General features: G+C 36.8%; 1 protein-coding gene across 1 annotated transcript; it reads right to left on the bottom strand.

Moving 5' to 3' along the window:
• Nucleotides 1-1,387: 1,387 nt before the first annotated feature.
• Nucleotides 1,388-16,243, bottom strand: LOC132123238 (T-box transcription factor TBX4-like). Its single transcript, XM_059533810.1, has 9 exons — nucleotides 15,954-16,243; nucleotides 12,684-12,829; nucleotides 12,377-12,471; nucleotides 7,527-7,646; nucleotides 6,049-6,196; nucleotides 3,289-3,441; nucleotides 3,099-3,187; nucleotides 2,794-3,023; nucleotides 1,388-2,143 (listed from the first exon to the last, which is right to left on the bottom strand). The coding sequence occupies exons 2-9, from the start codon at nucleotides 12,825-12,827 to the stop codon at nucleotides 1,500-1,502; spliced, it is 1,623 nt and encodes a 540-aa protein (XP_059389793.1). The 5' UTR covers nucleotides 12,828-12,829; nucleotides 15,954-16,243; the 3' UTR covers nucleotides 1,388-1,499.
• Between the last annotated feature and the right edge of the window lie 813 nt (nucleotides 16,244-17,056).

Consider the following 17,056-nt stretch of genomic DNA (forward strand, 5'->3'; position numbering starts at 1 on the left):
ATAAATGTAATTTAAAAAATAAATAAATAATTATCGATTTTCAAATATTGCACCTGACAAACATCGTCTATTTTGCCGTCAATACTGTTGTCGGTGTCCTTTATAAGTAGGCTTTATATTTATGTTCAACATGAAGTATAGATATTGTTGTCATGAAGACAAGAGCCTGGTCTGCGGTCTCCCTCTATGTCACCTACAGCAGCAGCAGCCTAGTATTTTGACAATCACATCTTTTCGAACTGAGAGATATATGAATTATCAGACCCCTATCAAATCAATATTCCATCTAGCTAGTAGTAATATATGTATAAAACACAATATATGTTAAAAAAGCTACTTTATCCAGCTAGATATAGAACACATGTAGATTTACATTATACTCTACATGAGAGCTAGTCCGTCTGCGTTTTACAAAATATACGGATAGATACAGTTAGCTGAATGGATGCATACCTGTTTATTAGAATGCAAACATCTCTCTGTAGTTTCAGCTTGTCACGAAGCTCTCTCTATCTTGGAAATGCAACTCCAATATTTAGCCTACCCGTGTCTTGTTTGTTCTCTTGTCCCAAAACCTTCTCAGGTCATTTATTTCACCCGTACATTTGCGCTTCACAGAACGTGCAGGCAAAGCATAATCATGATCCATAACTAAGTTATTGATTGAGGTATAAATACGAATATAAACAATATAAATATACAATATAATAGTCTCGATCAAGACTAGCTACTACTTTTTCTTCTTCGTCTCGTCTTTGCTTCTGTTCACCTTTGTATTTGGCGGTTCCGCAGGAAGTTAGATAAACTAGAGGGGTCAAAGTTTATATGACGCCATAGACAGGCGACAAAACGGAAATAAAGAAACGTGCCGTGTCTTCTAATTAAACTATAATTTTCTCTGGATTTTAAAGTTCGTGGAAACTTTCAGGATAATGTAAGTACACAACTAAAAAATATATATAACATAGATATAGTGATATCTGCTATTTTTAAAGCAGAAAAATTACATATTGCGCCTTTAACTAACAACTAAACTTCTCAATATAATCCAGACAGAGCACAATTTCAATTGGTACACACACATTTTGTGCTTCATACAAAAAGTCAGCACTGAAAAGGTTCAACTTAAAAGGACAGTTCACCCAAAAATTACATTTTGTCATTGTTTTCTTGCCCTCGTGGCATTGCAAACTTTAATGATCAACTTTCATCATCAAATAAGATTTTTTTTATTTTTGACTGAGCTATCCCTTTAATTCTAACAATAGTGCATTAGGTACGCGTTTGTGCTTGGCTTCACCACCCATGCATGAACTGCAACTCTAGTCATATCTTAAATTCAAATAAATACACAGTGCCACAAATTGTGGGCTTCCAATACTACAATTTCGTATCATTGTTCTACATAAAAATAATCTCATTGCAGTTGTTGTTCAGAGAGAGTTTGTTGCTCTTAGCTGAAGAGGAATACAGTTGTAGATTGTGCTGTGGGTCACTCTTTAACTGTCAGTCCAGTGTGGCCCAACACTGCAGAGGCCTGTTTGGTATTGATAGGTTGGTTCTCGTGTTGAAATGGGGCTGTGGGTCAGATAACCTGTGAAATCCCTTTGTGAATGTAACGGCGATCCAGGCTTCCTATGAAACAGCGAGGAATGTGCTGTATCACAGGGGGCAGGGACAGAGGGGGAGGAAGAAGCTGAAGATGGTGTTGGTGGCAACACCCGCTGTGTGGTAAATGTAACTAGGTCGGGAGGTGCTGGATGTGGATGCTGCATGGATGGTGAGTGATGGGAAACCACAGAGGGAACGGAGGCTGTGCTGTTGAAGTGGGCAGGAAAGGGCTGGTATGGCATAGCCTCCACAGTTTGCATGCTGTAACGAGGATACGGCTGCACTGACGCCCACATATTGCAGTTCAAGGAGGGGGCCGGGAGATCATTGGCACCCACTGTGCCACCTGCCTCTCCCTCCATTCCTCCATACATACATGCCTCTCTAGAGCCCAACGCCTCGCTGCAGTATGGGTGGGACAGCAGGGCTGGATCGTAAGATGGAGGGGAGCGGAAGTAGTGCTCATCTGTAACTGCAGATGCTGATTCAAGATAGGGTCGTTTGCATCCCAGTTCTAAATGCCTTGTGTTATCTAAAAGAAAATATAATGAATACACATAGCTGAAAATTCATCATTTTAATAATTTTTTTTAAATCTCAAAATGCTTCATAAACAAATGCAGCTAATCATAATTTATGTCAGGACTAGAGCTACACCCATGCCAATAATTATATTATATTATATTATATTATATTATATTATATTATATTATATTATATTATATTATATTATATTATATTATATTATATTATATTATATTATATTATATTATATTATATTATATTATTAAAAACTAATGCTATGATGCATAAATTTACCTGTAGCATTTAAAATGATTGAATTTAATCATTTTAAATTCTACAACTGAATTTAGGCAACAGTACTATAATGTAGAGTATAAGAACTGTGAATTTATTTTGAGATTGATTAAAGATTACATTTGTGCTATAAAATTATTAGCATTTTTCAATCAGAATTTTAAGTGAATGTTAGATAACTGCAAAGGAAATGTAAATGTAAAAATACAGGATATGAGCAAAGCTGATATCAAATATATAAAAACTGACTGACTATGACTAACTGACTTATTAAACTGACTACTAAAAATCATGCATCTCTAGTCAGGATTAACCAATTATTATTATTTTTTAGCAATTAAGGTGGTTGCCACAGCTATGTACCTCTGTGCTTGAAGCAGTGGTAAAGAAGGCTGGATTCCCGTCTAGATGGGAAGGAGTTAGCTTCCTGGGAATCTGAGTGTGGTAGAGAGACACCACTGTCATACTGATAGTGTGAAACCCCCTGCGGGTGGCTACTCAGCACACCTGCACCCAGTTTTCCTGACAGATGGCCGTGTGATGAGATAAGCCGCTGCCGGACCATGTTTTTAGAAATCACAGGGTCATCTTTCCTAGGAAAGGGGGCACTTGGTCAGTAAGATATCTGTTTGGTACATTATTGAGCATATTTTAAATTATAATCTTACCCTTGAAATCTGGACACACGCAAATCACCCTCATCGCTGCCACGGAAACCTTTGGCAAAAGGATTGTTCTCAATTTTTAACTGGGTGATCTATAAAAAACAAACAAACATGTTAGTAATTGCAGTGTATTTTAAAAATAACTGCAGGTGTATTAGTTTGCAATAGTATTATGGGCAGGTTCTGTTGGCACCTTATGGTTCTGATAGGATGTCACAGAGACGAAAGCTGTCTCATGGAAGACGTGAGTGCAGTAGGCCGTGTTCTTGGAGCCAAAGGCATTGTTCTCATCAGCCTTCACAATGTGTAACCTGGGCTGGTATTTGTGCATTGAGTTCAAGATGATCTGATAACAGAAATTCGGATAGAATATCAAAAACAGACCTTTTCTATTTTTTTTTTTTTTTCATATGCATGTACATTTTCATGCAATTGAAATACAATTGTATTATTAACAGACTGACAGCAATTGACGCATGAAAAACTTAAGATATGTACATTGTTAATGAATCATTTTAGGGTTACAGGATATTAAATTATTGGGTTGAATTTATTGTATTTATTTAATCAATTACATAAATATTTTCAATTTCATCATAGCTAAAAAAAAAGCTATATATCTGTATAGTATATTGTAACTAAAATTACTGTTGCAGCACATCTATTGACCCATTACATTTATAAACACACACAAACACACACACACATAATGATAAATATTTGTTTTAAAATGTGTTAATTTCAGTGTATATAAAGTATATATCCAAGGATTATGAATATTTACACAACTTCAAAGGCTTTGGGGTCATAATAAATGTTTTTGAAAGTCTCTTATGCTCACAAAGGCTGCATTTATTTAAATGTAGTAAGTTACAAAAATATAGTTCTAAAACATACAGTAGTAATATTCTAATATATATATATATATATATTTAAAAGAACTTATGTATTTTAACCATATTTAAAATTTATTTTGTAATTTATTCCTGTGAGGGCAACGCTGAATTTTCAGCAGCCATTACTCCAGTCTTCAGTGTCACATGATCCCTCAAAAATATTTTATAATATATTTTTTTCATCATTCCTACAGTACATTTTTCATTTAAAAATGTACATTTCTGAAGCTTTGAATACATAAATACCTATATGTATGATCCTCTTACACCCATATTGTATGTTTTTGGGAATATCAAAATGTACAAAACTGTATGTTGAACACTAATGAGGCTTTAATTATATGTTAAAATGACATTATCAATAAATATGTCAAGAGGTTTTATTCTTGTATGCAAGTAATCCAATTTGATCTTTTGTGTATCTGTGTTTGATCATAGTGTTCTACCAGTCTGCTCAGTGCGTCCATGTGTTTGGTGTTCAGTGAAGCGTTTAGCTAGGGTCATCCCCAACACAGTTCTGTCAGGGCCAAGTAGCATCAAGGCCTTTCCCTTTGTTATGTCGACTCTCAGAAAGAGAGTGAGGCAGCTCTCGTGGCTGCATTTTTTTAAGAGGAGTTCGGAGCACTAGTGCACAGAGGGCAACCTCAGGTCAATACCCCCCATCTCAGACACAGACGGTAGCCCAAGCCAAATGAATGGTTTGAGTGCTTCAATGGGTGAATGCAGACACATGTGACCTTTGCCTGGTTGGCTGGCTAGCGTCTTGAGGTAATACCATGTGATACGAGCTGCACTGTTGATTCAGATACACTGATGCGTGCTGTCCAAGTATATTATTCAAGCACCCTTTTCAGATCAATGCAGACTCCGAGGCTGGCCCTTGCCTTTCATCTCAAATTTTTCTTTTAATCTAAGATCTATTTTGGGGAATAAAAGTTGTGTCATGTGACCTTAAAGCTAGATGGTCCTGCACCCAAAAACGTCCCTGCAAGATCAGTCCACAGAGAGCTTATAAATATCTTTGGGTGTTGGATGTCTGTGTGGTCAGTGGCCTAGCAAAGGAAATCAAAGCATGGTGTAGTGGAAATGCCAATAAATCCAGAAATATTGGTTATCAGTTGATAATTGAGTTTTTTTAATGTATTGGCCAATATTGTATATACAGTATTCATAACATAAAAAATAATTATCACCAGCACAAAATTGTGATATCTGGGACTCCTAGACTCCTTTTGCGTTTGTTTTGACTGTAACTTGTGTGGCGTGCACTAGCATGGCTACAGTGGCGGCCTGTATTGGGGCTTTCAGCCAGCCGTGGTGTCCCCGTTGCTGTGGGCGTCAGTAGAGCTTAGCAACCTCTTTCCTAGCTCATTACTCACCCTTATCACTTCCTAGGCATTCAACTAATCCTGACAGGCCAACTTTGTGCCGTTCTGACAGGTTATGTACCTAATGAGTTTGTTTCTGATGTTATTGCATCAGACAAGCTAGGTCCACAGGCTCATTTGGGCAGCGCTGCCATGGTCAGACTCCTCACCTCTGCTCCACTGTCTCTCTTCTCCTCTCTCCTACTTTCTTAAGATGATCCTTACCACAGCTCTCACATAAGGTGTATTCATTCAGAACTGAACAGGACGCAGAATTGTAATTCCAATTGAATAATCCAATTGAGTAATTTTTAGCAACGAAACAAAATGTTTGTCCAAATAGACTTAAACATGTTTGTTTGACAGCTTTGCTTGAAAATTTAATTCCAATTTAATTTCAGTTTAAAGAAATTAAAAATAAATTGAGCTTAAGGTTGCATTCAAATCTGCCTCCATACAATCTACAACTGACAGGGGAAGCCAAGCCCCCACCCTACACTTCTTTTTTTAGTTAATATGTTTCACTTGGATGATTGTCACAATACCAAACAACAGATTGGTTGCTATGTCCACTACATTTTGTGTCCAACCTAGTCCACCTTGTAGTTCTCTCTTATTTTACCCACTGTCTCATCAAATCCAAAGTCAAAGCTCAGATTTTTTGAAAATAGTTTGTTTATGGCCACTCACATGCCCGAATGGATCAAGGTGGTTGTTTGTGAGCTTCAGCTTTTGAAAGGAGACCAGCTGTCTCATCCAATGGGCCCCTGTTGCAGGAGAGTCTGGGTGGACGTAGAGTCTTCCAGGCATGGCAGGCTCTGCTTTTCCTGCCACCATCCTATGCAAAAGAACATAATAATTTTTTTTTTGTTTTGACAACCCTTAGATGCAACTAGCCAGATTTGCTTAAGACCTGTAGCTAATAGTTGTTGGTGTAGTGATTTAGACTGTCCCCCAGATTTCCAGCACCCTGACATCACGCCATAACACTTTTAAAAGGAAAACTGTTTTTCAGTGTTGCACAAGTTCTATAGGATATAGCCGCAGGCTACAGAAAGGCTTTATGCAGAACATCTGTACATAAATGACAGATTCAGACCATGAGTGGTAATGTCCGTGACATTATGGGAGTAATTCCCAAAGATTTGGGGTGGCTGCTTTGCCCATAACATCACTGCTAATTGTGTGCCTTGAAGGTGTCGCTGAAGATCTCCAGAACCAATGCTGGCAAATGCGGGAATTCCAGTCTATCCCACAGATTTTGAAAAATGGTCATAAAATACTCGTTCTCGTAACAAAACATGCAATTCTTTGAGATTTGCGTGCCATCATTGTTTTATTTAATTTTTTCATGCTGGATTCAACCAGATCTGACTTATTTCTGGTGCCAATTGTTGGATGGGTGGATAGTGCCCATATCTAGTGGCATTGCCAGAGGCACAGGGTCACAAAGAGGACAGCGTGAATAACCCAGCTGTTTTAAGCACATTGGTTTTGACAAACTGCCTGCTGTGGCCTACAGTAATTAACTATGTGCTAATGACAATCCAAAGCCAGAACCAGCTAGCATTGCAAGAATAAACTGATGCAGACTGCTCTTTGTTTGCTAATAAATATGGCTGCAATTTGAGTTTCCTACAATGTTGGCCTTTGCAAAAAGTGTTTTATTGGATAAATCTTCATTTTATTAAAAAAAACTGTTACAAACCAGGCCAAAAATTCTTTGTTGTTTCTTATTAACCAACATTATATTCATGAATGCAAAGTATAAGTAAAGGTAAAATCAAATGTAAACCAAAAATTTATAATTATTATATTATTATATAGTTTATTGGCAGTTCATATTTACTGAACCGATTATGAAGTGTGTTAAAAATTGTACTGCGTAGAATGGCGAAAGGCACAATTTGTCCACTCATGTCAACAACTTAGAATTAAATAGACTGGAGGAGACAGCAGAATGTAAAACATGCTCATTTTCGTCCAGATTGTGTTTGTCCAGATGCCTCAAGGGACTAGTCACTTTTCTGATCCACACACACATTTGCTATTGCATGTTCAAGCAGAATTTCCAAGTTTACAGAATGTGGTTGTTCTAATTATTCTATTGTGAGCCTGGCTCAAAAAAACAAAAAAAGAACATTAAATATAGACAAATTTAAACTCACCACTTGTTGTCACAGAACTTATACCGATGGTCATCAGCTGGAACAATGTCAGTTAAAAGGATGTATTTGGTCTTGGGATTCATTCCTGTGACTTTAACTTTGTAGCTGGGAAACATTCGCCTAAAAAATGTGCAAATACCATCAAGGGTTAAAAATAGTGCCTTACCATTAAAAGATGATGTCATATTGAAATAGATAGAACTTCATCATTTAAGGTGTTGTAAAAATATGAGAAATAATTTTATTAATTTATTCATTACTATTTTGAACAATAATTGTATTTCTGTTTTATGAAGTCTTTTTTTATCTACATATTACTGTGGATTTGTCCTTAAATGCGATTTAGATCTAACTTGCCAACTTGTTAATGCGCTTTTGTGCTCACTGAGGTCATTCTCTTTCAATCACATCTACGCAGGCTTGTATTTTATGCTCTTCTGTTAGTGTTATCTGTATGCACCAAGGGTCTGAGAGTAACACAATTTCAATTATCTGTAGGTATGTGCTGTACATGTGGAAGATCATGATCAGATAACATCTTAACCTGTTTTTAGGACAGATTAGTTGTTTAAGAAGCGCGTAAGGTCTCTTTAATCTCAAAGAAGGCTGCATGCTCAAGCATCCCATTATATAAGGCTAAACTTAAAAAAAAAATCATGAAACCTAAAGCATAAAATTTAACTGTTATCCTCGACAACCCCATATAAGGAGTCTTGATCTGTACCTGGAACTGATTTGCTTTTGGACAGATATACATTTTTAGGGATTGACTCTGTTTTGAAGGAGCCGCTCTATAAAATGTGGGATCTATATTTTGTTCAGATACAGTTAAAGCTGAGATGACAGACAGAATATGCTAATATAGCAGATGCGGTCATAAAACAGATAAATGGAGCTACTGTACCTTCGGTGACCTCTTTACATGAATTATCTAAAAGATCCTTTTTTTTTTATCTGATCTGCAAAGTTGCAAAAAGATCAAGTCCCCTTATAAACTCTGAGTGCTTTTTTAATGGCAGGTCTTTTAAAGGGCAGACAGTTAAACAGCCCCATTGCACCACCCCACTCCTCCAGAAAGTTCCACTACAGTGCATTACTTTCTTGAGGTTCCACCAACAGTCATACATTTATTATGGCAAATAAATGTGCCCTGAACTGAATAATTTCATTGCATTTGCAAATGCAGAGCTGCTCAGGCCTGCACTATGTAAAAAGTTCCCTGAAAGCATACCTTTAATACCTAGAGTGTAGAGCTCAGGGAAAGGTAAAGCTCCATGTCTGGCTCAGGTCTACAATCCAATCAATGTAAATCACTCTGGGCAAGAGATTGCTATACAGTTGCTTTAAGCCACTAGGAACATCTTAAACCTGTCCACCAGTCTGCTTTGATAATGATGTTTCCTTGTCCTTAGGTGTCAATAATTGCAAAAATTATCATCCACTGTCTTATTTTGCTGTTGGTTCTGACATAGTTTATACACTTGACAATTAGGTTCAATTAGTTAATATTAGCATTTGGTATCATGAACTAACAAATGAACTTTTACTACATTTTTATAGAATTGTACTTTTTATTTAAACTGTATTTTTAAATCTAGGTTAATTATGAGTGTGTATTAATAAAGTCAATTTATAAATATGCTATTGTTCATTGTGTTCCTTTTTTAATACATGTATACAACTTTTAAAAATGTTTTGGTGTATGTCAAATTAACATGAACCTAAATGCTGGAAAAAAAAAAATATATATATATATATATATATATACATTATTATATACATTATATACAAATTATTCATGTTAGGAAAATACAGTTAGGAAAAATTTACTTCACTATTTACAGTACTAACAGTGAGGATGTAATAAGTCTGGAGTAAAACCCATTTACTCAAGACGCATGTGTAAACACCTGAGGGATGTGTAATGCTCTTTCCATTTCTGTAACACTTTGACATAATGGCTGCCACAGTAGATCACATGGCTAGTTTTTTTTTTTTCTGCGTTCCCCAGAAGAAAGTCAGAGAGGTTTGGAATGACATGAGGGCAAGTAAATGATGACTCAGTAAAAGCACTGTTTATGGGTGAGCCTGGCAACAATGAGAAATGGCAAGTATGAAGGTGTATCATATCGGTGTCATGTCAGCATGCGCATTATGCCAGCTGTTTCTTTTAGTTCTTTTGTACGCCTGCGCTTTTAGTGATTCATACTATCTGAAGGAGTCGGCAGAATGGTTAGATCAAAAGGAGCTTGATGATGAAGCAAAGATTAGGACCTTTAGGGCCTGGGAGACATGATCGAACGGGGCACCGAGCTTCTCTCATCAGCCTAGCTGATGCTTACTCTGACAGGCTGTGTACAAGAAACACCAGCCGGCTGCTTTCAATAGTCATGCTTAGTGCTTAGTACTGGGCCACAGGCTGTATGCAATAAGACGTGTTGTAGCAGATTTTTAGTTAGGTTTCGTCACTTCTTCAAAGGAAAATTCTGAGTTCAACGCAAATTAAGTTAAATCAACAGCATATTCATAATGTTGAGCACCTAAAAAATTATAAAAAATTACTTGCAAAATTTGCTTCGCAAAAATGGACGTCGCAATAAGCAGTGTTGGGGTAATGCATTACAAGTAACGCGAGTTACGTAATCAGATTACTTTTTTCAAGTAACTAGTAAAGTAACGCATTACTTTTTAATTTACAAGAAAATATCTGAGTTACTTTTTCAAAAAAGTAACGCCAGTTACTTTGTATTCCCATTTTTTGACTGACAAGCCTCCTGTTCCCATATTGGGAGAAATCGGAAGTATGGAGGCGTTGTGTGCGCTGTGTGAACATGTTACTGTAGTTCTAGACTAAATGTGAATGTGCATTAATTCATCCCACTCACAAAAAAACAAAAAACAAAACAGATTTAGTATTCATCAAAATTAATCAAAACAGTGAAATGCAAACTCAGAATATGACGCAAACCTGCAATAACTAAATATATTAAATAACACAAATGTATCTATTCCCATTTTATTAACAGTGTCTTTGCTGCTGACCTTTAATGATCCAGTTCAACCATACTAAATAATTAAAAAATGACTTTAGATAAACTAACAATTGTGCTTCATTGTTTTTTTTTTTATTGCTGAAGAGTGTTGAACCTTCTTCTCCTGTGTTCTACTGTACAGACGTGAATTTACTTTTCCTTCAGCCTGAGGTTTATTCATTACACTTTTTGGTGTGAAAGGGCTTTTACATTTGCTATTAATAGAACTTCTTATATTAAAAACAATCAAGCCCTGCTCATATTTAAAAAATAACGTGAAAGTAACGCAAAAGTAATGTAACACATTACTTTCCATAAAAAGTAACTAAGTAACGTATTTAGTTACTTTTTTAGGGAGTAACGCAATATTGTAAGGCATTACTTTTAAAAGTAACTTTCCCCAACAATGGCAATAAGGCACTTAACTTGGAAATAAATGGATCCAATTTTGGCGGATTTAAAAGCAGAAATATGTGTCATTTTATTAATGCACTGAATTCTGTTAAAACCTGTGTATTATTTAAGCTGTGAAGCTGTTTAAATCATCAATTTTGCTGTCATTTTAGGTTTAATGTGGAAATCTTTGTGGTAATCAACATTATGCCACAAAGGATGTTAACTGAGCTTAAAATGAACCCAGAATATTTTTAAACACAATGTATGACCCACTTTCTCTGCAAAGAAAGTAGCACTAGTCGCATAACTAGGGGATTGTTTTACTGTTAATGCTAAGTAAATTGCTTTTTGATTACAAAAACAGTTTTGGTCTTCAAGTCTAACCCACTAAAATCTGAACATGATATTATTCTTTGGATTTTTGCCTTGTTTGTGGAATTCACAGAAGCAAAATATTGTCATAAGCAATTTTTGTAACTGTACTACACCCGATGAATTTTATATAAGGGTGTATTATTCTTCAGCGTAAACCTATACTGTCAGACGGCATATACAGTACCATGCAGACATGGCTCAAGCCTGCTATGTAACACAAGACCACGATGAGAAGCATTGCATGAAATTGGCCTCAATTTTGTGTAATGGGAGCCATCGTGAAGAAACCTGGTGAGTTTTCTCAAGATTTACAGTTCACTGAATGGCTGTCTAATGTCCTACAAGTCATATCCCCTCTAAAAAAGAAAATGAAATGGTGAAAAGCTCTTCCTGCTTCATGGCTCGATTGACATATTGAGCATCTTTAACAGAGCCTGGTGTCCATTATACACTAAAGTATGTAAAATGAAATGAGCCCATCTGTTGTTGCAACTATGAGGAAGTAGTCTCCTGTTCTGTGCGCAGCTGTCAACGGAACAGTGCTTTGGCTCTTCAAAGGGTTTGAGGATTCTTGGAGCACTTTATCAGTTGGACAAGGGAAAGCCCATCCTTCACAATGTTACAGCATTAAAGAAAAATTGTGGTGACCTTTTGCATTTTCCACAGAGAAGCGCTGAGAAACTGCTGGCTATGACTGGCATTGACTTATTCTCTGCTTAATATCCAGGGTCCTGCTCCTAATCCACAGGGCGCATTAAATCTAACACACGGGGCAGCCGTTTGTGTTTTCAATTAGATATCTGTAGGCACAGGAATTCAGCCTTGCTTTAGTGTAGTCACGTAATATTTTATAAACATTCCATTAAAAGAGGTTCAGCATTTCATGTGACTGAGCCCCTTGATAAGGTTTCACATTTGCATTTCTTACTGGAAGCAAGATGGCCTACTTATGTTTTTGTATCCCTGTTACAACACCACATTTCTCTTTGTCTCTGCTAATGTATAAAATCTATCAAGATGGGTGGATGGAAATGACACTTTTCTTGCCTGCCTGCTTTGGTGATGATCATCTCGGTTCCGGCCTCGTGAAACTTCTTCCATAGTTCCCTGTCGTGAAGAACCACTTTGATGTTTTCAATGTTCTAAAGGCCCACGCAAAAAAAAAAAAAAAAGATATATGATAATTAGTCTTTGTCAGTGAAGAATCTTAAAAAGCAGAAATAAATATATGAACTTGCTAAAATTCATTGATTTTGTGTTTTAGCAATAAATCTGTCATGTTACATTACACCTCTTTGTAGATGTGAAGACCTACTAGTAAGGAGTCATTAAAAGAATGCAGCTGATTGGCTACCTGGTCAGGCTCACTGTTCTGGGGAATGCTGGGAGTTGTAGGCAGGCCCAAATGCGAAGAATCACTGGCAAGCTCAGGGCGCCCACCCGACTGGGCCACGGTCATACCTTCATCAGCCACAGCTGAGGCCTTCTCCTGTAGCATTTCTGTAAAATTACAGAAATATTAGTTTAACAGTGGCTTCACAAATTAACTTTCAGAATAGAAAAATCATTTCAGATTAATGAAAACTGAATGTAAACTGAAACCTGGGTTTTCCCCCTTGTATGACTAACATTTTGAATAAAATAAAAAATTGAAAATTGAGAATTCCCATGCATCTCATTGCTTGTTTTATTCTTTTCTGCTAAAAACTTGCATCATGATTTGAAAATAAAATAAACATTAAGATTACGATTCTAAGAAAATAATGCATTCAATAAATTCAATCAATCAATCGGTTAGAACACATAGTTTCTTTTAGTTTTGTTTCTTGATTATGTTCAGTTATTCAGCCAGTGTATACTGTATACTTATTTCATTTGACAAAAAATTTGAAAATGAGCCAATGACAAAAACGTACGCTGTGGTTTTAACAAACTAAAAATGATCTAATGATATACGTGTAATGAAAATACCACAGATGCCATAATTCCTCTTTGTACTCTCATAGTCTGCTGTAATTGATTATACACACAAAGACAAGACACAGGCTGCAAAATCTGAGGAATAGCATACATTAACATTTACATTTTGTGAGGGAAAGTCTGTCCTAATAACATGGCCTGGCCAATTCATTTCGAGGAAAGGGGTCGAGATCCGTTTGTTCTGAAGTATCGCAAGATTAAATATTTACACTTCCAGCATTCGGGCACCTCGGTTTTATGAAAGCATGCTAAACACTGCTGATTCCATTAAGGGAGGTCACAAACTAAGCCCCGCTCTCACGCCCCTTCTCTGCTCACACTCAGACATCACACCAGAGGTATGTCTCATTACTGTACTACAGCACATTGCCTTCATAAATGCTGCCTATCTCCACGGCAGACACCATACCGCTCTCACACTCACAGTGAAACCCACCTCCTCCCACCCACTCCTAATCCCACGCATGTAAACAATGTGAGTGTGCGCCCTTCAGATAAAAGGAGAAGAGCGGGATTCCGTGTAAACTCGGCCAGGCATTTGCCAAAGCTAATAAAGATAAAGTCTGACAGGCACTGTGAGGCTACAGCATGTCAACCCTGGACTTTTCCAGTCCAAAATGTGCCTTTCACTTACACTGTTTAACTAAGCCCAGTGAGCGAGAGCTCTGTTTACATCTCTGTCACCCCAGACATATAATCCGCTAAACTATTCCTGGCAGATACTGCTCTGTGCACACTGAGGTAGGCTGGCTATTTCCAGAGCCTGTTGTCCAAAATGTTCAACGCTGACATAGTTTCAACTGTCCTTACTTTAAAAAAATAAAATACAATTGTTTGAGGATGGGCTGCACTATATTAGGCATGCTTTTGTGGTCAGAATTCACATAGTTCATTGAAATGCCATTTGGAATCCTGAAATCATCTCTTGCCTGGACCCGTAAGAAGTTTTCAGGTGGTCCATCTTCCAGATCTAGTTTTGTTATACAGTTTTGATGCACATTTTAATAGAGGTCCAGTATCTTTTGGTCTTCCTTTTGGTTCTGTACCAGACTGGATACAGTGTGTGTTAAAGAACAGACCCATTCTAACACTGTAAGACACAGTTTTCCTTCCTGCGTGAGTAAAATTATATTCTGCACTATTTCTTCAATGGTATTTTGCAGGACATTGTGTTTAGGAAAGATCACTCTTCTTATCAAGAATCGTTTTGCTTGTATAAAGGGTTTTTGAGTTAGTTAGCGTATATGGTTTTTTGGAGATAAAAAATTGCATTGATGTTTCATTTTTGGCTTCTAAGATTAGTATTATGGTTTCTGGTTCTATAAAGCACCCGTACCAAAAGAGTTTCCTAAAGCCAAAATTGTTTTGAAACTTAAAGCATCAGACCCTTTTGGAATCGAATTAGAATATTTGTTTTTAACATATGTTGGTTTAGTTATCCAATGACTGCACAAATTTTGTCACTGTCATTTCGACAATCACAGAAGGAACATTGAAAATGCTGGAAATGTGTTGGCAGCTTTCTGTGGTGAAATTCCATGGGAATTAAATACGATTTGACACTTAAAAAAAGAAAAAAAAAATTATTATTATTGGGTCCATTTATAACACAAAAGGTTCAGTTGAAAATATAGGCTACTGTAGTTTCATTTTCGGTTGTTTTTGGATTATGTTTAAGAATAAGTGTGTGGATGGATGGATGGGGGAAGGGGGGCATTAGCATTGTAAGATAACGGTATGCTTCTTGCTATCTGGCCGTGGTGTCATTTTATTTTAGTTGTGCATTGCGTTTTCGTTGTGATATAACACTGCAACTAATATTATTAATAGTTGTTGTTGATTATTTATTGAATAGTTCGGTTTGTGTACAAATACGTGTTTTTGTTGATTGTTAATTTATCACGAACTTTCAGCATTTCACGGACCTAAAATTAAATAGGGAAATCATTATTATTGTTTTGATTTTAAAATTGTATAAATAAATAAAGATCAGTAGCCAGTTTAAAATATCCAACTGTGCTGATAGCTACGTAGGCTATGTGGGTATTTTTCTTCTTTTGCATTCACGCCAGTCCTCTATTTATTTGCGATATGAAGGCATTTTTATTTATTTATTTAAATTTTGATTTCGCACCTTTGCGTCAAAAATATGACGAAAAATATAGAAATTATTGTCATCTTATAGTTTACCAAGCACTGTGCCTTCAGAATGAATTAAGGTGATGCTTTAAAAGCCTTAGGTCTGCATGCTTCGCGGCGAAAGGACACGAACAAGATCATAAGTAGCCTAGGCCTATCTGCATCATCAGTTTTTTAGACACGTAAACAATGTGCACCCAACAATTCATTTAAAATATTTAAGTCTATATTCGTTTTAGTAATCATAGACAATAGAATAGTTAGTGTAATTTGAACGTCAGGTTGCGTTGTTTACATAACATGCTAAGACGATATTTAGATATTGTTAAAAGTAAGCCCTAGCTTATGAATGACTGACGCCCTCTCGTTAATTTGATAAAGAAGAATAAATGAACTGCGTCTAATCGCATTACCGCCTTCCATGCACACATAAGTGAGGGTTCAGTTAGGCACAAGGATTTCAGAGCAGCATGATGTGACCTACTGAGAACAAATGCAATATTACCTCATAAAATATTATGTTCTGAAATCCTCCATATCATTCCAAACCGCATTAATCTGTCCACTGCGACATTACAGCAGGAAGTTACGTCCCGGTGTGGCGTTGAGTCCAGTGCACTAGTATCAGCTCAGCATCCCCTGTCTCTGATCATGGGCAGACAGAGCTGTCTCTTCCCCAGAGTCTGCTTCTGTTCAAATACCGCCGCGAGCCTCGTGGTAACACCGGTGAGTGCCCGTCTCAGAGGCAAATGGTCCCTACGTGATGTTTTCTTGGAAATGCAGAGTATCCACAGAACAGCTGGGGTGAATATCGTGGCTCATTCCCTCCTTCCCTCCTTCCCCCCGCGTCTCATCGCTGACGTTGCTCAGTTCTCAATAACACTAAACCCGAGACAACCCGATGCGCGTGACTCACTCACGAGCACAGCAAAGTCTGTTCATCGTAAAAGATGACTTGTATCCTCGTCTCCTTGTTCTCTCCCCCGCATGAACAGTGTAAAATGCAAGTATTCAAAATACTGTACCTCAAGTATCAGGACAAAAACAATAACATTTGAAATGTTGGGTTTTATTTGATATAGGGGGAAATTGTGTTTAAGGTCACTTAAGACGATTTCGAATAAGAAAAAAAGTATTTTAACTGCTTTTTTTTTTTTTTTTTTTTTTTCGTTTTTTTCGTCTAGTTCCTCGTAGAGACATCTATGAGAATTACTGACAGCAAAGTGACCATTTGAAGATTATAAATATAATTCATTTGAAGATTTGCACATTAGGCTATAATAAAGAAGATTTATTCTGTCATTACCATTTCCATACCAGTCATTATTGAATCATTTGAATTAATTAGAAATAATTTGAATTGAGCATTGGCAAGTACAAGACATTTTCGGTCATTTTGTTTTTCTGTTATTTATCAAGTCCAAGACTTTTTTTTTGTCAAAATGTCATTATCACTCACCGGTGTTACCACGGGGCTCGTGGCGGTATTTGAACAGAACGGACTTTAGAAGGTGTAGCCTAACGTGTGATCACACATTTGACCACATCACACATTATACCAAAACTACCCACAGGCTGACCATCATCAGATCTTTATACAAGGATATG

The sequence above is a fragment of the Carassius carassius genome, chromosome 41, assembly GCF_963082965.1.
Source record: "Carassius carassius chromosome 41, fCarCar2.1, whole genome shotgun sequence".
Classification (NCBI taxonomy): domain Eukaryota; kingdom Metazoa; phylum Chordata; class Actinopteri; order Cypriniformes; family Cyprinidae; genus Carassius; species Carassius carassius.